The following is a 23,968-nucleotide window of genomic DNA, read 5'->3' as shown; positions in this document are numbered from 1 at the left end:
AAAAACACAACAATGATTTATAGTAATTTTTTTATATATAATTCTCAAGCTAGATTGCAAAACAATTAAGATTATTTTTCTCATTGGATAAACTTGATGCATCTCCCACATCATCCTAATGTATTTAATTTTTTCTTATTAAATCTCCTAAATGTTGAACTCAATATTTTAACATGAAAATTCTAAAAAAAAAAAATTCTTGAGCCAACTTTGCAATATTTAACTAGTTACTATAAAGATGACCTTTTAGTACCAAGTTAAAAAGAAGAAGAAGAAGAAGAAGAAAGTATACAAGAATAAGTTTTCAAAGGTATAAGATTTAGTGTTTTTTTTTTTAACAATGTTTGGCATATTGATAAATTGAAAGATTAATTGTTACTGGAAAAGGAGATAAAATAATGAAATTACTAATGATGAATGTTTACGGGAAATAAGTTTTTTGAAATAAAGAGCAATATATATACATATAGATAATTCAAAAATTCAAAAAAATAATTAAAACAATTTATTTATTTATCGCTTGAACTATTATTATCTTTTTTTGATTTTTTTATGTTGAAACATTATTTTAGTTTATTTTAAAAAGTCAAAATAAGGATTATTTTTTTTCTTAATTTTTTTATATACACTAACTTTGTTTTTGGAATTTGTTCTCTGGGTATTTTCTTATTTTATTTTAAAAAATCATAGAAAAACATGAGGAAACAAATTATGTAAAAAATAAAAAAAGTCAAACATATTGCACTTTATTATTTTGCTATTTTGTCCTTGCACTTTATATTTGCATGGATTTATTTGTAGGATTCGCTTTTATTATTATAGAATACTCTAAAACGTATGGGTTTTTCACTATAACAACATGTTTTTTTTTTCGCTTTTGTTTCTTCTGTTTTTTACATATAATGTATCACTGTGCACACAGTGCACAGTGAAACACTTGACTTTTTCTTTTCTTTTCTTTTTTGTTTCGCCTATGGGTTTTTTTTTTCTTTTTTCTTTGTGTTTTTTTTTCTTTAATGAATTTTTTTGGTTTAATTTAGTTTGTTAATGTAGTTTTTTTTTATTTAGTTATCATATTTTTATTACACGAATCTTGGGTTTAACGAGTTAACCTGAATTTTTTTTGTTTTTTTCCTTTTTAATCAATTTTTTTCGTTTGACCTATCGATTTTTTTTTCTATTTAGTTATCAAACTTTCATGACGCGAATTCCAGGTTTGACGGGTTAACCTGATTTGACGGGTTAACTCAGTTGATTCAGATTTTTTTTCTTTTTCCTCATTGGTAATATGCTTATGTCTTTTGTTTGTTTTTGTTTGTTTTTAATTAATTTTTTTTGTTTAGTTTAGGTTGTTAATGTTCACTTTTTTTCCTATTTCTTTTAATGAATTTTTTTTTGTTTAATTTAGTTTGTTAATGTGAAATTTTTTTTTTATTTAGTTATCATACTTTCATGACATGGATCTCAAGTTTGACGGGTTAACCTGGTTTAACGAGTTAACCTGAATTTTTTTTTGTTTTTTTCCTTTTTAATCATTTTTTTTGTTTAATTTAGTTTGTTAATTTTTTTTCGTTTGACCCATCAATTTTTTTTTCTATTTAGTTATCAAACTTTCATGACGCGAATCCCAGGTTTGACGGGTTAACTCAGTTGATTCAGATTTTTTTTTCTTTTTCCTCATTAGTACCAGGCTTATGTCTTTTGTTTGTTTTTGTTTTTTATTATTTTTAATTAATTTTTTTCATTTAGTTTCGGTTGTTAATGTTCAATTTTTTTTCTATTTAGTTATCATACTTTCATGACACGGATCCCGGGTTTGACAGGTAACCTGGTTTGACGGGTTAGCCCAGTTAATTCTGGGTTAACCCGTCAATTTTTTTTTTCTATTTAGTTATCAAACTTTCACGACACGAATCCAAGGTTTGACGGGTTAACCCAGTTAATTCAGATTTTTTTTCTTTTTTTTCATTAGTTTTTTTCTTTCTATTGGTTTTTTTCTTTTTAATTAATTTATTTAATTATCATATTTTTATGACATGACCTTGCAGCCAGATCCATATCCAATGCTATTGGGTCTGGTATTAGAGCTAGACCTATACCTACTAGGTCATGCAAGTTTAATATTAATATTAATATTATTATTATTATAAATATTACTTTTGGGTCAGACGTTATAACCAAACCCAAGATTGTTGGATATAGCCTTGCAGAAGGACCTAACACTTTTAGATCTTAGTTTTTTTTTTTGTATTTTTTATACAAAAAAAAAATTAACTCGCGGCATCGCGCGGGTTATGTGACTAGTACCGCGTGGGGTTTTCACTGTAGCAGCAGGGTTTTTTTTTCCGCTTTTGTTTCTTCTGTTTTTTACATATAATGTATCACTGTGCACACAGTGCACAGTGAAACACTTGACTTTTTTTTTTTCGTTTTTGTTTTCCTTTTTTTTTGTTTCGCCTATGGGTTTTTCTTTTCTTTTTTCTTTGTGTTTTTTTTTTCCTTTAATGAATTTTTTTTGGTTTAATTTAGTTTGTTAATGTAATGTTTTTTAATTTAGTTATCATATTTTTATTATACGGATCTCGGGTTTGACGAGTTAACCTGAATTTTTTTTTGTTTTTTTCCTTTTTAATCGATTTTTTTCGTTTGACCCATCGATTTTTTTTTTCTATTTAGTTATCAAACTTTCATGACGCGAATTTCAGGTTTGACGGGTTAACCTGATTTGACGGGCTAACTCAGTTGATTCAGATTTTTTTTCTTTTTCCTCATTGGTAATATGCTTATGTCTTTTGTTTGTTTTTGTTTTTTTAATTAATTTTTTTCATTTAGTTTAGGTTGTTAATGTTCACTTTTTTTCCTATTTCTTTTAATGAATTTTTTTTTGTTTAATTTAGTTTGTTAATTTTTTTTCGTTTGACCCATCAATTTTTTTTTCTATTTAGTTATCAAACTTTCATGACGCGAATCCCAGGTTTGACGGGTTAACTCAGTTGATTCAGGTTTTTTTTTTCTTTTTCCTCATTAGTAACAGACTTATGTCTTTTGTTTGTTTTTGTTTTTTTATTATTTTTAATTAATTTTTTTCATTTAGTTTAGGTTGTTAATGTTCAATTTTTTTTTCTATTTAGTTATCAGACTTTCATGACACGGATCCCGGGTTTGACAGGTAACCTGGTTTAACGGGGTAGCCCAGTTAATTCTGGGTTAACCCGTCAATTTTTTTTTCTATTTATTTATCAAACTTTCAGGACACGAATCCAAGGTTTGACGGGTTAACCCAGTTAATTTAGATTTTTTTTTCTTTTTCTTCATTAGTTTTTTTCTTTCTATTGATTTTTTTTCTTTTTAATTAATTTATTTAATTATCATACTTTTATGACATGACCTTGCAGCCAGATCCATATCCAAGGCTATTGGGTCTGGTATTAGAGCTAGACTTAGACCTACTAGGTCATGCAAGTTTAATATTATTATTATTATTATAAATATTACTTTTGAGTCAGACGTTATAACCAAACCCAAAATTCTTGGATATAGCTTTGCAGAAGGACCTAACACTTTTAGATCTTAGTTTTTTTTTTTTGTATTTTTTATACAAAAAAAATTAACCCGCAGCATCGCGCGGGTTATGGGACTAGTTAGTGTTCTATTGATGCTGCGGGTTATGTGACTAGTTAGTGTTCTATTGTATGTACAAGGTCTCCATGAGTGTTATGTGAGTTAGTTAAACATCAATTTCATAAAAAAAAAAAGTTTTAATTTGTTGCTGGGAAAATACCTATAAGAACACGAACAATAGCAAGGATTAATTTTTTTTTATATAAAAAAATAGATATTTGCAAAAAACTTTAGCTTGATCCCTAATGTTTTAATTTTTTATATATACTTGACTCCTATTATTTGATGATATTATGTTTAGATTCTAAACTTTATTTTATTTGCATTTTAGTCCCCAAGTGTTAGGAAGGGAAGAGAAAGTTATCAGAAAATATATATATATACACGACTAGCCACGTCTTGACCATGAAAAAGATTAATCTTGATATCAATATGTTTGTTTTAAAGTGTGGAGTTTTATAGAAATGGATTTGAACTTTTATCCTATTAGAAAAAATAGATCCAAACTCAAGAAGGATTTCTTGAGTCAGTATAATATTTTGGTTTTCAAATTGATTTTATAGTGTTTTGAGATTAAAAATAAGTTTACTCAAGTTAGGGTGTTTTAAGGTTAAAACAAGTTGGAAAATAATTTTGTTCGAGTACAAGAAACCAAAATCTAACTTTCCAACCATCAGATGTAATCAGAATTTGAACAAAATAATGACGCGTCGTGTGTCTAAACAGATAATATGTCATCCATTTTATTTATTTTGAACAAAATTAATTATGAATAAAATAATAAAGAAAATCTTTAAAATTATAGTTTTGTCATAGTTTGCTTTTAAAATTATTGTTTTTATAATAATATTAACAAATGCTTTATAATTATCATATATGATTTTAATATGCAAAATTTATAAATCAAATATGCCTACGAATATTAATTGAGAATAAAACATGTATTTTATTATTTTTTTAATATAGTTTTTTTACATAATTTTAGATTAATTACTCTTGTATTTTTTTTAACAAATTATCAAGCATGTTTTGTTTTTCTTTTATTATCAAACCGATCATGATAATTCTCTATTTAAAAAGTAATAATTCTAACAAAAAATTTATTTTTGGCAAAACAAAAAAGAAATAAATGAAAAAGAAATAATATTTTGATTGAAGCGATATATTTTCTCTCCTTAATTAAAGTAATTGAGATTTTTATCATTTTATTGGCCGTTTGTTTTTTTTTATTCAAAAAGACATGTTACTAATAAAAAAGACAAGTTTTTGTAAAAACAAAAAAACACATTAATATGAAAATGAAAAACACCTTTTATGGATTGATTAATTTCTGTAATTTGAAAAAAAAATTTCTTTATTTCCCTGAAAGATATTGCTTTTGTATTTTGTAATTTGCCATTGAAATTACACATTACAGCATTCTAATTCAGGAGGCAACAAAAACCAGAGCCAGAGCTAGTGTGCCACGACCACCCTGTAATTAAAACAACTCGAAGGATGATGGGAAAATAATATAAAAAAATACATTTTCCCATGCTATAAACTTAAAAAGAAAGGTATTCCAAGTCACAGAATCTTGGCATCTAATACAGCACAAGATTTGAAATCTAAAGAAATAAAAGTTTTACAAACTTTATCAAAATCGATACTGCTGATAATGCAGTGTTAAGTTCATGCACCAGTAACCTGATAGGGGCAACCTCTGATGATATCACCGACGCTTGTACAAACAAGGTTTCAACTCAGGCCATTCAATTCCCTTTCTCGTCGAAGTTTCTTTTTCCTATAAACAATGGTGAACAGATTAGGCATGCAAATGAACTATTATACTGCTTCTCAAGCAGATAAGTCAAGTGCACAAAAATCAGACTGACATAATCAATCCAGGTTGCGACTGACCTTTTTCTGGAAATATAGCAAAACAAACATTTTGTTTGAGAAATCCTGCACATAATTTGCATCAGTAAGCATTCTACTAAAGAAATCCATTTATAAAAGTAGATGGAGGAACATATAAAGACCTTTAACGTTGAGGTAAATCCTAGATCAGATATGGACTTTGAAAACATTTTTGGGTCTGCTCCTCCAGTGTTTGGATCCAATCTGCTTTTTACTTCTGCTATCAAAAGCCACCCACTAAAAGAGCAGATGCAAGTTGCACCGTTAGTTTATAAGAGAAGAAAACGACAAACAGACGATTATTCAGAAGCTTCAAACAAGCACCGAGTGCAGACCTGGGCTTCAGAACTCTCTGCGCTTCCTCAAGGTAACTTGGAAAGTTAGTCCCCATCAATGAGAGGCAAAAGACAGCAACGTCTATGGATGAAGCATCAAGGGGTGTCTGCCAATAAGCACATTAAACAAACCAATCATAAGGGTTGTTGCAAATAGATATTCTAAGACAAAAGAGTTTAATCCCATGGAATAATTTTGAACCCAATTTCAAAATTCAAAGGCAACTTAACTACCACACATACATTTGACATATCACAAGCAATTACTGAAGGATCATTGGACACAAGATCGAAAGAGAAAACTTTATTCTTCACATTTTTTGCAAGGCGTGCATCCCCTACAACAAATGGAGCAACATTACATTGTCAAACCAACCAAAGAAACAAATCAGTGAACCACAGATATATGTTGACAAAATGAGTATGGTAACCTAGAAATAGAAAGTGGACAGGGTAAAACCTCACCGCAGCCAAAATCAGCAACAACTAAAGAAGAGCTGCGAGCTTTTAGCCACTGTATGATTATATTCACTGGCTGTTCGGGCCAATGTGACATCTGTTCTTGATATCCGGTATGATACTGCTCAAGAACATAAAATACAGTCAAGACAATTTCTGATATGAGAGTTAGAACATCCAAATAATTATGATTCTACTTCCGTTTACTTCCCTAGACTTGCATGTATGAGTGCAAGTACATAAATGTAAGACATTTGCCTAGTGATATTAAAAAGAAAGAAAAGATAAGGATATAAAACCCATCCATGTATGAATTGCACGGTAAGATATCCTGAACTTCGAGATTAACATGTTCAAAAGTAGATTGAGTTATTACAAGGACTTCCATAATAACTCATTGTGACTGGCATCGAGAATAGTCACAGATAGCCAGCAACAAGCATTGTGAATTTTTGACAGAAAACAGACATGTAGAGTTTGTTTAAATTTTTTGCTTTCATCATGCTATTTTCATTCGCTCTCTCTTTTTTTTTTCCTTCTGTCTTAGTTTTCTTGAATTTATTTCCTCCTACATATATATTTAGGATTTTCATAAAAACAATAAACATATCTTGATCAATTCAACAGACCATTCAGCACTGTTTTATTCGAATCAAGAGGACTTCCACGGTAACTTTGGCGTCAAGAATTATCATGAATACCCAAGAACAAGCAATTTGAACTTCAGACAGAAAAAAAAGACATGCAGTGTTTTTCAAATATTTGCTTTTGTCATACTATTTTCTTTCTCTTCTCTTCCCATCTCATGTTTCTTGAATTTGCTTCCCAGAAAAGAAAGCCTACAGTGCTCTCTAGTTTCTACTAAATTATACTCTCAAGGTTGGAAGGGGAAAAACTCATTATGCGCTTCTGATGTAGAGAAATTCATAGAGTTAAACCTATTCAATGGAGATGCATGTTATGCGTTCAGTTGAAAAATCAAAGTTGAGACGTTGAAATGATTGAATATGGTAAAATTAATGTACTAATAAATGTGAATTTCTCCAAAACTATAAGATATAGTAATTGAACAACGAAAAAGAGAAACCAACAAACAAGAACAGAAACTAGATAGATGGAGGGTTGATTTTGGAACAAACAAAGGCTACCATATCAAACAATGATGGGTCTTCTTTAAAATAGTCGAGAGCTTCATCTCCACTGAGAAAAGTGAAAAGAAGAAGAAGAAGAAGAAACCATCAGCAAACATCAAAAAATTGTTTAAAATAAAAAGAAAAACCCCAATTACTCGATGAAAAAAAAATTACGTGCAAGTGTAGAGCTTTTCATTAATCATCCTGAAGTGGCCACCTGATAATCTTGCTCGCATCTGCTTTTATACAGCACAATCCATTCTATCAGAGTTGAGATTTCCATACAACACACTTAGATAAAGAAAGAAGAAGAGGGAAAGAGAGGGACCTTGTCGAGAAAATTTGAGGATGACTTTGTTATTTTCGAAGAGGCAGAAGCCATATTTTGAGGTTTTCCATGTTTCTCTCTCTTGCGTTTTGTGCTCCTTGTTTCCTTCATTGCTTTGCTGTTGGTCTTCTTCTAAAACCCTCTTTCAAGCTCGCACCTTCAGACGGACCTTGTTATTTCTTTCTCAGAGGTAGAGAAGGGAAAGGAGAGCTGCAGGGGTCCTCCTGACCTGGCTGTAAGAAGCCCATTATAGATTCCACTAGTGATATTAATTTCGGCCCACAAAATTGTCCAGGCCCATGTTGTCTTATGGAACCTTTCGATTTTTTCTATTATTATTTCAGTGTTCGTACTTTTAATTTTATTATTTGAATGTTTATATTATTACTTTTATTAATTAATTAATCCTATTAGATTTTGTTATATATAAATTGTTAGTATAATTATAAAATAATTGGTTAAGTTATTGAGTGATAAAATAAATCGTTACGATATAATAAATAAAAGTAACTAATTATTCATTACTTCAAAGAGATTTTTGTAGTTGTAATATCTTCAAATAATTATAAAAATTCTCATTTCTTGATAAAAATGATAAATATCTATTTACTCTTTTCTATTTTCCATCTATATATATATATATATATATATATTTTGTAATATTTGATCAAATAAACTATTCTTCAATTAACTTTCTATAAAAGAATTCACAAAATTTTATTAAACTCATATTTTCTTAATAAAATTATAATATAATCTTATAATTTAAATTCAAAGTTAGACCTACAAAACTCTAAATTCATAAAATAAAATGAACTCTTTTAAAATCCCTTTGTCTATGCTATTATAAAACTTCATTTCACATGTAGGAATTTCTGTTTTTTCAGGACAAGTTTTTTTAACACAAAGAGTTCATCCTCTTACAAAACCAACTGGAAATAATACCAGTTGGTTTGGAACCCAAGAGTTGCTTTCTAAGCCATCACTTTCATTTAATGGTTGAAAAACAACCTAAAATCAACCCAAACTTAATTGCCCAACGTGTTATTATCCGGACCAAATTTGGTATGGTCCAAACCAACTTTGAACTTATTTAAACATGCTAAAGAAATAGTAACCCACAAGCCATAATGAAATTGAACCATGCCCAATCCAAATCGTAACGACTATAGACTAATGACAAATCTCTTCTTCATGATTTCCTTCATTTCCTTCTAAGTTTCAACAAGTCTAAAGATTTCTCTTCTTACTCAGAACAAGCTAATCCCACCAAATTATAGTATAATTAATGAACTAAAAACAACAAGTTTTACATTCACCACCTCTGAATACTTGTAACAATAGAAAATCAACTTTACCTTTTTTTTTTCACATTCTAAATATACATCTGGATCATTTCTATTATAAAAAGTAGGAGTTTTCATCTTAATGCTCCTTAGGTTTCTATCCAAACCATCACGGATCCTAAAATCACACCTAACCCTTTATACATGTAAAACCTTTCATAATCAAAAACCCTTTTATTGCTAAAATCTTCCACCTTGGCTGAATGAAGCCTACTCAAATTTATTTGCATCTCCATCCTCATTCTCACTAACATACTCATTTACAAATGTGGAAACCCACCATAACAACATTTTGTAACTAGCAACTTGTAATGGTGGTCCCCTTTTCATATTATCAATCCTTGTTTTTTATTGATCTAACTAATTTGTGACCTCACTAAACATCAATTGTATTTACTTCAACTATAGTTGCATGACTATAACACAAAAGAATTATCGAGCTTCCCCTCCTTCTATGGTGATTCACTTTTAAATAACATATTCATAGCTATAAAATAAGTTAGTAATAAGAAAAAAAATTTCTTTGCACATTTTTTTATGTTTTTACACTTAAATAAATGTCGCTCTACTCAAGTTTATCTTAAATTCTTTCTTTTCAAGATAATATGCTCTTCTTTTTCACCCTTTCCCTCTCGAACTCCCCTATTTAACTCTTTAAATAACTAAACAAAATAATCAATAAAATTCAAATTGAAAAGTTCAACCTAATGTATTCAATCAATGAAAACAATCAAGGAAAATAAGATACAAACAAGTAATAATGTTATAAAATTATGAAATCAATAATAAAACATATGAAACAAACACTATGAAATCAAGAATTAGACCCAAAATCAATATTAGAATATATACCAAACTGATTGAACCTAATCTATACAAATTTTCCCAATCTATAAAAATTTTCTCAAATGTGTTTCAAATAAATACTCATTAAACTATTACCAAAATAACAAACTTTTTTAACAAACCAAGAGTGTATATAATTAATCTAATTTGCTCGAAACTTTTAGATACTTAACAATCCAAAACCAAATAAAAAATTTAATGTCAAACATAATTTAGTTTTGGAATTCTTCTAACAACCCAAATTTACCATAAGAAATTCTTAAATACCTAATTTAGACAATTTCTTAACAATCTAATTCTAACAGCCTACTTTTATGATTTTCATTTTCTTTTTTTAAAAAATTCTTAATAAAATAATTTGAACATAAATAACCCTTTCTTTATATATATATATATATATATATATATATATATATATATATATATATATATATATATTAGAACCAAACATAAATCAAACAACAAAGAAAATTAAACAAACAACTTGACAAAAAACCAATTGAACTAAATAATATGGACAAAAACATTTATAAGAAATTAAGACTAAACACAAAAAATAAAAGATTGATAACACTTGGTTTTAAAGCATTACTCTGATACCAAATGATGAGAACCTGGAGGGTAATAACCCTTGAAGTCATATCAAAATTAACAACAATTCCTGAAAAGCTAAAATTATATTTCAAATAAAAACTGACTCAAAGATTACCCGAATAAAAAAACTAAAAGTATTGGATGAAATTTTGTTTTGTCGATTATAAGAATTAAGAATAAAAAGTATAGGAAAAGTGCCACAAAGTAAAAATTCTATGATAAGTTTGATAAAGTTCATGGAAGAACCAAAATCAAGAGTTTCGCTCATAAAAACACACTAGTTTTTTAATCACTCGACTGCAAAACATTTAAGCTCAAATTTAACTTAAATAGTCCCATAAAGCAACCTTAATAGACCTTTTGGGTAGTAAACCAAAGCCCTAAATAAAACCCAAATCATTAATAAGTTCCTTAAACAAATCAAACAAAAAAATAAAATACATAAATAACTAGATCTAAATCCTTTGGATATTTGAACTTCCTAATCCTTGTAAAATAAGGATTCAAACCCATAAATAGAAAAGAAACCCCAGTTGAAACCTAAAAGTTTCTGTCTAAATTTCTACTTGTATTTAATGGCCTAAATCAACCTAAAATCAGCCCAATCAAACTGCCTAAGCTATAATTGTCCAGACCAAATTTGATCTCGTCCAAACTAACTTTGAATTGATTTAAACAAGATAGAAAAACATTAGCCTATAAGCCATAACAAAACCAACCCGTGCTCAATCCAAACCGAACCAAAAACCTTATAAATGAGTTGAAGTCCCGTGAGTCACTATCAAGCTTGACCTAAATCAAATCTCTAAGAAATTTTGGTTTGATGTGCACTTTCATTTGACACTATGGAAGCATATTTGGATCACATCAAATCCATTTTAATGTTTTTTTATTGCTTACTTGATTTGTCATTAAATGTTTTGATGTTAAATGAATGATCCTTATTTTATGAGAATGAATTTTAACTTATTATTAAAAAAATTAAGATATGAAGAACCAAAATTTACATTAAGAAAAAAACAAAGCTTTTTTCCTTAAAACAAGGGCACAAAAGTTCCCTTTAATACCTCAAGTTTCAATTTTTTTTTCATATTTTATCCTTGTTCTTTTAGGTTGTTATGTTTTGACCTCAAACTTCATTTTATAATGTTTGAGTCCATGAAGGTTGAGAGAGTAAAGAAAAATCATTGACAAAGTTAAGGAAACAGAAAAATACTGGATGATTGAATTAAGACTACCAATAATTTTGATTTTGTTATTTATAGATTTTGTTTTAGGAGAGGAACTCAATGAATGTGGTTTTAAACTTTAATCATGCAAGAAAAAATAGACCATCCTTAATTTTTTTAAAAAAGTTTTGATTTCATTTTGAGCTTTAGGTTGATTAAAATGTATTTTGTAATTGAGAAAAAGGGTTTTAAAGGTCCATATAATGTTCTTGGGTGAAAAAAAAATTGAAATTAAGATATTTTTTTGTGGTTTAAAATCTTGGAACCTGATTTTTAGTAACTGACACATTTAGTGACTAGAAAATGTTATAAGTAAATAACGAGTTATCTGTAATTTTTTTTAAAAAAACTAACCTAGACTTTGAAACCAAAATATGTAAGCCTACGTTACACACCTAAGCAGACTTGCAATACAAGCTCAAACATGCATGAGATTTAATGCTTCATGGGTTGATTCTCTAAGCCCTTCTCTTTTGTTTTTTTACATATTAAAGTAAAACTATAATTAGATAATTAATTGCAATGATATTTGAAAATTAATTAATTATTCCATATTTTTATATAATATTTTATTTTTTTATGGCTATATATAAAACTTATGTACACAGGTTTTATAAAAAAACCTAGCTCATAAATAATCAATGAGATTTTTTTGTATCAATTTTACCCTCAAACTTTCAGAAATTATCAATTAAAAAAATTCATTCAATTTTAAGGTTTTTTATATATATTTCTCTCTAAATTGTATTTTTTTTTTAAGAAAACCACATCATTTTGTAGGGACTTGATGTATATTTTTGCCAAGTGATTCTAATGGAAGTCCTTAATTAAGAAATCAAAATAGCTTTGTAGTAAAATTAATATAAAAAATAGTTTAGGTGCAAAGATGATAATACCTTACTAGTTTGATGGTATATTTGATGTTTGCAAAAAAAAAAAAAAAAAAGTTATCCATCTTTGACTCTATGAGCCTGAAGGATAGAGAGAGATTACCTGCAGTATATATTGCCATAGCGTGTAAATTGTCCGAACTCTACAAAGAAAGATCACTCCAAGATGAGAAATTGAGCAATTCAAAGTTTCTTTCTATCCTGCAGTGCAATGGCATTGACTATCAGACATACATTTCAGTTTCGGACAAGCACCACCATTGTCGAAAAACATAAGTTCTTGAAATAGATTTTGTAGCCTGTCCAAAATATCTATATATGTGAGTCGAAAAACATAAGTCATAGGGTCCTGGGTGCAGCTTCAGATGACATAAGCTAACTACGGGTTCTGTGATCGAGATTTCTCGACTTCCAGAATATATTCTTCAAACAAAAGGTGCAAATACTGAAATATTTTTCAACTACATATTATATATGTCCACTAGATTTAAGATGCTGATGCTTCATTTTTTTTTTCTTCCTGTGCAGTGATGGATGAGGTGGTTAGCAAGGTTGGAATGATCTTCTCTGCAGGGCATTCATTCACATGTATCTGGGAGATGATCCCTTTGACAAGGATGCCATAGAAAAATTTGGGCTGTCCTTGCTTTCACTGTTCTAATCACTCAGTGGAACACTTTGCTGGACATACAGGAATAAGGTTCGAGTCCACTACCAAGCGACTAAGCATTAGTTCAATAAGAACAAGTATCTGGTGAGATTGTAGCTGATTCCATAATCGAATCCAAGTCAATCCCCACCCTCTGATGATAGTGCATAAACTCTTCATGAATTTGATGTTTCTAATTTTAAGATTTCAAGAAATTTATAACAATTTCTGTATCACAACCATGGCATCACCCACTCTTAAATTTAACTATATCTTACATGGAAAATACTAGAAAGGCACATCACCTTATCACACAGAAGCAACATAAAAATATCTTGTTGCTCAATAATGTGACAGTGTGATCCCAAAATGATAAGCCATCATAGCAGTTTGTTTAATCTCACTCTAGATATCCTAAAAGACACGAGGGGCAATATACAGAAACGCAAGAGCATCCATATTGTACATTAAATAAAACAGTTGACATTGCTAACAAGAAACCCTCACTTAGCCCATGAATGAGATCAGTGAAAGCCATATAGAACCCTTCGAGGATCCAATTGGCCACTGCAATAACTTGATGACACAGTAGAGAGTTCTTGGTAGCCCTTCCACTCCTCAAAAGGTTTCAAGGCAATTGGGTTTTCAATAGAAGCTGAATCTACGCACAACATGCTTTTGTAGTCTTCATCCCCCATATCTGGGAGAGCCTTGGCCTTTCTGTCCCAAGGATTCCACATAACTGCGTGCCAATCATGTAAAAAATGTAAGTAACACAGTGAGTGGTTAGGACCGCGGCAAATTGAAAGTTCAGCCACACAATTAGAACATCAAGAAAACATTTTAGAACCTGCATCTGGCATCCCATCTTTCCGCAGTACAAAGGTTCTCTTTTTTTCATGATCTATGATGGCAATCTTTGAGGGGGTGCTCAAATATACCCTGTCAACCTAAAAATGACTTAATTTTATTAGAAAAAAATAGGAAAAAGGTCATGCTCCAACACATGGGAATTCAAATAAAAGAACAAAGTTGAAACTCATGAAATCACAATTCATTTGGTGGCTAGAAATTTCAATTATTAGTCTACGCAAAAGATTCAAATTCAAATTGACAGTAGAAGAAAATAAAGCATAGTACCTCGCCATCAAAGGTAATCGCATCTGCCTGCTCAGTGAACCTTTCTCTGTGCATCAGATTATCTAAGTAATCAAGTGTCTCCAATCCCTCGACACGCACTTCGCTGCAAATGAAACAGCATCATGCAACCCTCTGAAAAGAATAGCAATGTAATATCTACCAAATTCATGTTCTGCCAACTCCCTTTAAAATGAGAAAAAAATGCATGCATGTTGATAGCAAAAGCATATAGATTACAGAAATATGCACAATTCAGAATGAATAGGACTGGAATTATGAGGGAAGGGGCACCAGTCACAAACTTTAAGTCTAAGTCATTGCAGACGAAGCAATTGCTTTAGAATTCATGAGACAAACCAGTCACAAACTTTAAGTCTAAGTCATTGCAAACGAAGCAATTACTTTAGAATTCATGAGACAAACCTGATATCTGATACAGATAAGTAGTTACGCAGTACAAAAGTGAAGGAGAAGGGCCTGTTATCTGTATTTCTCACACGAGATATCAAAGTGAGCTTGCTAGCACTGAGAGTGATACGAAGCCGCAGCTCAAAGCTGCAGAATACCATGAGATTCATAAGTTCATCCAATTGATGATACCCTTGGACATGTAGTCTTATTTTGTAAGGGTCAAAAATTTGCAAGCATACCTTTTAGGCCAGGTTTTCACATCCTCTTCTGTGGACTTCAATATCAGATCCACTGATGACTGATTGTTTGCTGGAGGCAGAGGTGAAGGGTCACTGTCCAACGACCACAATTTGTTCCTTGCAAACCCATGTCGCTCCAATGAACCAAGATTCCCTAACTGAAATTGCAGCATGGACTAAGAAATATAATCTCAACAAGGACAAAATGATACGATTCTGCTTCGTTCCTCAGATCTCAAACCTGTTGAAAGCAGACAGGAATGCCTCCCCCGATGGCTTTTGGTGGCTTCCAAATTGCCTGCTAAGAAAATAATGCCTCATAAACAAGATATTATGAAAGTTATAGTTGTATGTAGCTTCTATACAGTTAATAACTCAAACAATGGTATGCTAGTTTGAGAGCAACTTGAGGTTTGCCATTTTTAATAATAACAGCAGAGCACTAATGGCTAATGAGTAATGAAAAAAAAGTGTGGATTGCATATGTACCAAGAGAAATAGAACTAATGGAAAATGAAGACCGGATAGCTACAGAACAAAACAGTTCAAAATACATTATGCTTCTTTCAAGTATTTGTCCTTTCTTGCGGTGATAGATTGAGATAAGCCAGCTAATTCTTTTACCATCATGTTGCCATGGTTGCTAGATCAAAGTTAAGCTATTATTCAAAAACTGCTGGAATCAACTGGTTTATTAATTGCTAAAGAATCTCAAGGCTCAACTACCTCAGACATGTACGAGAACAAAGTTAAGGCCAACATCCAAATCAATAGCATAGCTATCAAAGATTGAATTATCGATAGTGTAAATCAGCAACTTGTCATTCCTAGAATCTAAATAAGGTTCACATGAAGCTTAAATATAACTGTAGTCTCAGAAGTAGTTAAACATGCAGAAGAAGAACTGCTCACCTTGCTGCTCATAAAAAGTAGTTCCTCTCTTCGTTCATTCTTCCATGAAACAACCTGCCCGCCATACAAAAGCACCTGAAACCATTTTTCAGTGAAGAGTTCTTTAGTGCTGAAGTTGACTCAATTCATTTTTTGCAAGTTGGTAAGAGGAACTTCAATATGTTTGATGGCTTAACCGAAATCCTACACCCGTGCAAACTATCTGTTCATGTGTACTGGGTAAGGTTCACGCATACAGCCCTAGAAGAATTCTTTCACTATGTGAAATTAGAACTCAACACAGCACAAGGTGTTTATCTCGGCCCAATCTATCCTAAGCCAACCCCTAATAGTAAACTTTTTTCCATTTCTTTGTGTTATTCCAGTTATGATTGCTATTTTTTTTTAATATCACTTTCAAGATTGCATATTTTAAAGGATATGAAAAGTGAAGGTTGCTGCTTATTCAACTGAAATTCATTAATTTAAGTACTCAATTATTTTACTCCTGCTTATCCTGATCTCTTTTTTTTTTCATTTTTTGAAAATGGTTTAACATAATTCACTGCAAAGTATCTCTTACTTACCATAATTAATTGTTAATAATCATGCCTACACCAATTTCAATTTCGGTCTTAGATTACAGAAACATCACCTACAAGTAACCAAGAAAAAGTAAAGAATAAACAAGAATTCAAGGAGAAAGGGTAATTACCTCAGCAGAAGAGCCAGTAGGGTCAGTCAAAAGAATCCTTGGCAGTCCATCAGCATCATGAACCATATTCAACGGCATGGGTTCCAGCCTCAACCTTTCCCTTAGGCTACTCACTATTGGGTTCACTTTCCCTTTCTTCCACTCCAGCTATAACACCCACAGAAGGGAAAGGACAAAAAATAAAGAAAATCTCACTCACCACCACAACAACAAGAAACCAGAAACCAAGCTAACATAGCACACAAACAGAGAGAGAGAGAGAGAGAGAGAGAGATAAGTGGCAAAGTGGGATAACATAATAAAAGAAAGAAAACTTACGCTTATTGTTGTAGTAGTAGCTGCTAAGATTTGTTAAACTAATAATAGAAGATTTGTAATCGGCTTCGAGTACAAAGAACAGCCCACCAACTCTCAGTTCATGACAAGTTCATATATATATATATATATAAAAAGGTGAAAGGTAAGGGCCATTAAAGAAAATACCATATGCTTCTTCTCTCTATGTGTGCGTGTGAGGGAGAGAGAGAGATAGAGAGATGGGAGGATGATGGGGACCTTGGTGAAGAGAAGAGAAAAGGATAGCCAAGGAAATGAAGCCAACTAGTTCACTTTTGTCATTGGATACTCTGTTTCGTTCATGTCTCTGTCAGTTGGCCAGTATTGCTGTGTTTTCTCTCCTTGTCTTGTTTTTTGTTTGCTTCCCCACCTTGGCCTTTATGTGCACAAAATTCACTCTAATTGGACGAGTATTAGCCGTCTGATTTTGATCGTAATTTCATCCCACGTATAAAACAATATATATATATATAAAAAAAAAACTAGAAGAGAAAGAAGATTCATCGTATAGTTAAACATGTAATTACCAATTTGCTCTTCTTAAAAAATCAATGTTCCTGGGGTCGAGATAATTTTTTATTTTTCAAGGTTTATTTTTTATTATTATATTGATTGGGGTTCAGATTGTCTTTTCCTTTCTTGAGTAAAGTGGAATGAATATTTATACCCGGCATCTACGTCTTTTTAATCCTTTTATTTTTTAAGTAAACTAAAATGGCTTAATTATCTTAAAAGCAAACTTTTTTAAACTCTTGTTTAGTTTTTTTTTTATCTTTTCATTATATTTTATTTTGTTATTATCAAGTTTAAGGATAATTTAGTATTTTTATTAAATAAAAAATATTATTTAAATAAAAAATAGTTGGTATATGAAAAGCATACATGTTCTTATGACTGCGTGTGCAGCGTTTCTCAACGACCAAAAACTCTTTTATTGTGTCATTGAAATCTTCAAAGTGTTTTTTTTCCAGTGGGGTGGCGTGTGGTAGTGATGGTGAGATGATTTGTTGGTGGTAGTGTTTTTTTCCCCCTCTATTCGCTCTCCTCCCATCAAAATTCGTGGTAGCCATTTAAAATTTTTGACTTATTTCTTTATTTATTGGCATTTCAACTTTAATCTTTATTCTTTTAATTTTTAATTTTTGTTCTTGACTCTTTTGTAAAATTTAATTTGTTTTTAATTTCATCATTCAAACACAATTTGTGATATATTATTTTTTTTCAATTTGATCCTCATTCTTTTTATTGTGTTTTTGTACTTTTATTAAATTGATTTTTCTTTTTAATTTAACCCTTTAATAAAAAATTTGTAGTTGTTTTCTAATTTATTTTTTATTTCAATATTGATCCTTATTTTTTTAATGGCTATATTTGGTTTTGAATCCTTTTACATAATTGATTTTTTTTTTCAATTTCATCTTTCAACATTTGATTGGTTGAAAATTGGGCTTCATGATTTATTTTTAGATATGGTGCTTCTAGCCCAATAACTCAGGTCACATGTTTGAAAAATTAATATGGGTCAACATTACTTTTTATGTTATACGTATTTTCTTTTTTGACTTCATCATTCGACATTATATGTTTTTTTTTAATGGGCTTCGTGGTTTTTTTTTGTTTTTTTCTATCAGATTATCCTGATTTCATGATCTATACTGCGAGCTTAATGAATTAACTTAGTTTGGCTTGGCTCTTATTACTCAGGTTACATATTTGTCATGCTAACTCGGGTTGATTTGAGCTAGTTTGTTTTTGTTAATTTTTTACTCAATTTTGTTCCTTTTGTAGTTAATAGGATAAGAATTGAGTTATATCATTTTTTCCACAATTATCATGATCATTTTTTTATTTGATTTATTTGTTATTGTTATTTGTTTATCATCTAGTTAAATTAAAACCAATTTATTTAATGCAATTAAAACTATAATCCAAGTTGAAGATTTTTCTTTCAAATTTTAGTTTTATTTATATTAAAATTAATATTATTTTTTTACAAAAAAATATTCTGACCTTGCATCTTAGCATGGGTACACATCTAGTTAGGCATTATATATTATCTGATTTGATTGCATTCAATTTTTATTTGGGCGCAATCAAATCAAGATGGATAAAATACAACCCAATTTGATTACATTGGGGTAAGATGCAGAGGTGTACATAGGGTTCATTTAGTTCATAACTCACCATTTTTTTAAAATCTTTTATTTTATTTAATGGAGTTGTTATTATGATTTTATGCATGGATTTGAAGTTTAAATCTTATTTTGTGGTTTTATAATTCATTGAGGATATGTAGTTTGTCGTTTAAAAGTCTGTTTGTTTTGTGTAAAATATTTCATACAAAATATTTTTTAGATTTTTCTATATTTGTTCCCAAAAAAATATTTTTAGAAAATATTTTTTTCTATTTGTTTCCTATAAAATAGATTAATGAAAAAAAATTTATAATCGACTTTCAAACTTAGTTTATTTGCTGAAAAATATTTCCAACTCATTAAGTTCAGTAAAAATATTTTACAATCCACTTATAATATCGATTAACTATTTCATCTCCTCCACCACCACCTCATTACTAGCGCCATCTCCTCCACCACCATGATCATCTCACCATTACCGCCATCGAACCACAACCGTCATCTCACCCCACCTCCTCCTTTATTATTGTCATCTCATCATCACTTTTACCATTATCTCACCACCATTATCATTGAAAACTATTTTTCAGAAAAGCATTTTTCAAGCGAAACATTGAAAAATATTTTATATGAATAATATTTTACGGAAAGATATTTTACATGTAAAATATTTTCTATTTGTTAAATATTTTATGAAAAAAAGGGACCTTAAGTTTAGATTTTTTTTCTTAAAATTGATTCAATAAAAAAATATATAGATCGAGTTAGGCACCTTGTTGAAGTGGGACGGAAGTTTATGATTTTGGCATATTTTTTTAATATACATTTCTACTTTAATTTTTAAGTATTTCTAGAATTTTATACTTTATTTAATTAGACAAATGGTTTAAAAGGAAATGACAAACATCTCAAATTGCATTTTTATTTTATTTTATCTTTATATTTAATATTATTAATCTTTCTTAATTTCTATTAGCCTTTTTGTCAATAAAATAATGAAATAATATAAATTTGACAACTATAGCTTTTTCCCTGAAGCTCTTATCGATTCTTTTGTTTGAAGGGTTTTTTTATAATTAATAAATCTTGTGGATAGATAAAGTGGTAGCAACCATTCCAATAATACAAATTAAAGGATGCAAGGCATGTGGGATACTATAAAGTTCCTTTGCTCATTTCTAATGTTAAAGAAATTTCTTTGTTTGATTTTTTGAAAAGAGATTTTGCAAGGTGATTGTCTGTTCTTGAGAGGGCAAAGCATGCATGTTTCTTATGTCAAGTAAAGAGAGATTAATTGAGGCAAGTTTTAATGATTCTTACGAAGAGATTTTGTATCACGTCAAAAAATAGAGAATATTTATTTTGATAGCTATTTTCCACCACCATCAAATGTTTCTTATGTCAAGTAAAGAAAGATGGCAGGCAACTCTATAATGTAAGGGAATTTCTAAGGTAACAATGAGATCGTAGAAAATCTCACAAAGATTAAGCCTTTTATAAATATGGATGACGAGGTTGTAAAAATCCTCATTAGAAAGATTAAGGGTGCTTTTTATGGCTTGATAAAACTAGACTTGGAGAATTTGGTGGGCCCGACAATACCTACAATACTTACAAGAAAAATACTCTGAAGCTTAAATCAATATAGTGTTTATTCAAACGACGAGAAAAATCAATATTTTATAGGCTTAAATGTTTCTTAAACCTTGTTTAAATCTTGTATCAGACTTGTGTTTTTTTAGATATATGTTGTCTAGAAAGATAGAATCTAGAAATATGAGCTCTACTAGACCTTTCATCTAAAGAGATGAAGCTCTGTATATATATACACTTTCTTAAGATAAATATATAAGATATTTAATATAGATATCTAAATTATAAGATATTTAATAAATATCTTATATATATATATATATATATATATAGAGAGAGAGAGAGAGAGGTGTATACATTGTATAAAACATTTGTGTAGTTTTTCATGTATCATCATTAGATGATTGACTAGACAACATAAGATGTTAGGTTTGAAAAACTAGAAGCTTGCAAACAAGTTTAATGTTAGGTTTAGAGGAAACTTTGATACTTATGTTGGTACTAATGGTATAAGAAAAAAGCTTTAGAAAAATGTGTTGTGTGTGTTCATAGAGAGCAAAGTGATGTTTAATAAGGAAAAAGATGATTGTAGAGAAGAAGATCTTGTCTTATTTATATAGCCTTGAACCCACATGGTTGTGTCTATGCAAAAATAAGATAATCAATGTGTTTAACACCTATAATTTCAGACAACTTGAATAAAAAGGCCCAAGTTGACAAAAGACTTATGTAAAAGCTGCCTTCATTATAATTTTTATATGTTGTATACTATTAATGATGATAATAGAATTAACCTTTGAGGGACATGTACGTTTTTATTAAATACATCTATGTTTTGTTAAAATTTAACACAAAAATATAACGTGTATAGGAGGTAGCAGTTAGCTACAAGGTGTATTCATTTGGTTTAGGGTTCGTCTTGTATAGAAACTCAACATGTTTTGTTCGAGGGTGTTGTCTTATCGGGCTTAATGACCACACAATATCTTATTTGATGGATGGTATTATAGACTTATAGGCTATTAGGTTTTCCAAAGACTTATATTGATGATCCTACTTCTAGTGAAGAAATGGACTGTATAATACGCACGAACTTGAATAGATATAAGCTTTACTTGGACCTTAAATGCTTGAGTTAGTTTCATGACTCCTCGTGACTTTAGACATAGTTCTCCAACAAGTCTTATATGGAGTTCTAGGATATAGGTCATGTAGTTTGGAGAGTAAATAATAGTCCCATTAGTATACAAGAATTCAAATCACATTGATATAATATATAGAAATTTGGTTTAACCTTAGTGAAGTGAAACAAGTAGACAATACGGAAAGCATGAATAATGAGAGGCATCATTTCAAGAGTGAAGTACCAAATACTAAACTGAGAATTTGTGAAATTGATGAATTGGAGCATAATTGTCTTTTTATTTATTCATATATAGCAAATTGACAAGTATACCCTTGGATTAAAAAAAACTTAAATCGTAGCTTTAGGGGCCTTCTGGTCTTTTCTCTTAGTTTTTTTTTTGTAATTACAAGGGTAATCAAGGGCATTTTTATCTTTTAACATCGTTTAAATATTATTTAATTCTAAAAAGCTACTGGCGCGTACAAGGCACACGCCAACACGTGGAAGACATCCGTGCTTTTTGGGTGGTATGGACAACGCCTCCCAATGGAATAAAACACTTCTTTGTCTTGTTTTTGAATGAGCCGCCAAGTCCTTTTCATTCTTAAGCAGCACATGTCAGTGGTGATGGGGCAGTTTGTTACCACTCAACCTGTCGACAAATGAACCCCAACATATTTGGACGACTCATGCGGCCCATTCTGGTCACCATTCATGACCTTTCTTGGTGTCATTGGATTCTTTCCGTCGATATCTTTTCAATTGTATCGGTGGTGTCATCATCAAAGTTTCAATATGTTTCTAGGATCTTTTTCTTTCTTTCTTTTCCTGTTTTTCTCTCTTATCTCTTTTTATTGTAAATTGTGTCGGCTTATTTTTAAAATTGAAGAGAGTCGCACGTGATATATGAGACTCATATGTAACAAATATCATTTGCAATTCTCCAAACCATACTACTTTTCTATATATATATATATATATTACTCATGTTTAGTAATATCTACAATTGTAAACTCTTGAAAAACTACAAAAAAAAAAACTTGATAAAGTATTGAATCTCATGTATACTAATATTTATTTTTTAATATTATAAAACTAAAATATCTTCACGTATTAAAATTATTATAATATTATTTTCGTCCATACCAATCTTTTTTTTCATATAAAATCTATATATAACATAAATAAATAAATAAAGTGTTGAATGTGACTAAAATTTTTATTAGGGCTCCAATATTTTTTTAACATTACAATGTTATAATTTAAATTTTAAAAAATCTTTTAATTTTAAATAATTAATTTTTATTATACGCGAACAAAATATTAAAGACCTAGGCATGGATAAAACTTTTAATAGTAGTAGAGTTTGATAAAAAGATATAAATATTTTCATCTAACAAGTCAAAGTTAAAATAAGACAATAATCAAAGGTCTCTTTGTAAAAAAAAACATCCAATTTTTTTTATATATTATTATTATGCTAAAGATAAAAAGCTCATTGAAATGAAAATGAGGAAGGCTTATCATCTTAGATTTGAGACCAACCAAAATACAAGATGATTCTCTAAATATGAAATGAGCATTTATGCCATATTAAAGGTGATAAAAACAATTTACTTGGAAATTAGAATTTTAAAATCCACATATAAAATATAAAAGATATTTTACAAGTGGATGGATATTTGGTACACTCTTTCATGGTAATCCATCTATAATACTCCTTTTCTAGCACACTATTTTAATGTAAATTAATTTTTTTAAAATTCACTATGTCTATAATCTAAGCTTTCATGTGCAACATTTATAAATAAAAAAATGAACATTAAAACTGAGATTTGAAAAAAAATTATCTTGATTAATTGAAAACTTAATCATGTTAAGAATCCTCAAACCACTATTAAAGGATTAACAAATGGCTTGTTAAATGCCTTTTTTTTATTGGAGTATAACAAAAGAGAGAAAAAATAAATTATACTATTTAAAATGGCTTTTTCCATTGGAGAAACACTCAATACTGATTCAAAGAAATCCAAATCCTAGAATATATAATAAA

General features: G+C 29.7%; 2 protein-coding genes across 3 annotated transcripts; both read right to left on the bottom strand.

The window, feature by feature from the left end:
• Window positions 1–5,135: 5,135 nt before the first annotated feature.
• On the bottom strand, window positions 5,136–7,994 carry LOC133700092 (ribosomal RNA-processing protein 8). The gene is made up of 9 exons (XM_062123658.1): window positions 7,776–7,994; window positions 7,622–7,683; window positions 7,463–7,514; window positions 6,321–6,435; window positions 6,099–6,193; window positions 5,856–5,962; window positions 5,643–5,757; window positions 5,521–5,565; window positions 5,136–5,404 (listed from the first exon to the last, which is right to left on the bottom strand). Exons 1-9 carry the CDS (start codon window positions 7,884–7,886, stop codon window positions 5,333–5,335), a joined length of 774 nt encoding a protein of 257 aa, XP_061979642.1. The 5' UTR covers window positions 7,887–7,994; the 3' UTR covers window positions 5,136–5,332.
• Window positions 7,995–13,554: 5,560 nt separating this feature from the next.
• LOC133673796 (putative glucose-6-phosphate 1-epimerase) lies at window positions 13,555–17,377 on the bottom strand. 2 transcript variants are annotated; one of them, XM_062094691.1, is made up of 9 exons: window positions 17,044–17,377; window positions 16,726–16,872; window positions 16,032–16,106; window positions 15,361–15,420; window positions 15,120–15,277; window positions 14,893–15,024; window positions 14,470–14,572; window positions 14,180–14,279; window positions 13,555–14,071 (listed from the first exon to the last, which is right to left on the bottom strand). In XM_062094691.1, exons 2-9 carry the CDS (start codon window positions 16,801–16,803, stop codon window positions 13,854–13,856), a joined length of 924 nt encoding a protein of 307 aa, XP_061950675.1. In that variant the 5' UTR covers window positions 16,804–16,872; window positions 17,044–17,377; the 3' UTR covers window positions 13,555–13,853. The 2 variants fall into 2 exon arrangements, with proteins under 2 accessions (XP_061950675.1, XP_061950682.1); XM_062094698.1 differs by having other exon boundaries at window positions 15,361–15,417; window positions 17,044–17,370.
• Window positions 17,378–23,968: the final 6,591 nt, after the last annotated feature.

Source organism: Populus nigra, chromosome 1, assembly GCF_951802175.1.
Source record: "Populus nigra chromosome 1, ddPopNigr1.1, whole genome shotgun sequence".
NCBI lineage: Eukaryota > Viridiplantae > Streptophyta > Magnoliopsida > Malpighiales > Salicaceae > Populus > Populus nigra.
This window is presented reverse-complemented; position numbering and strand designations above follow the sequence as displayed.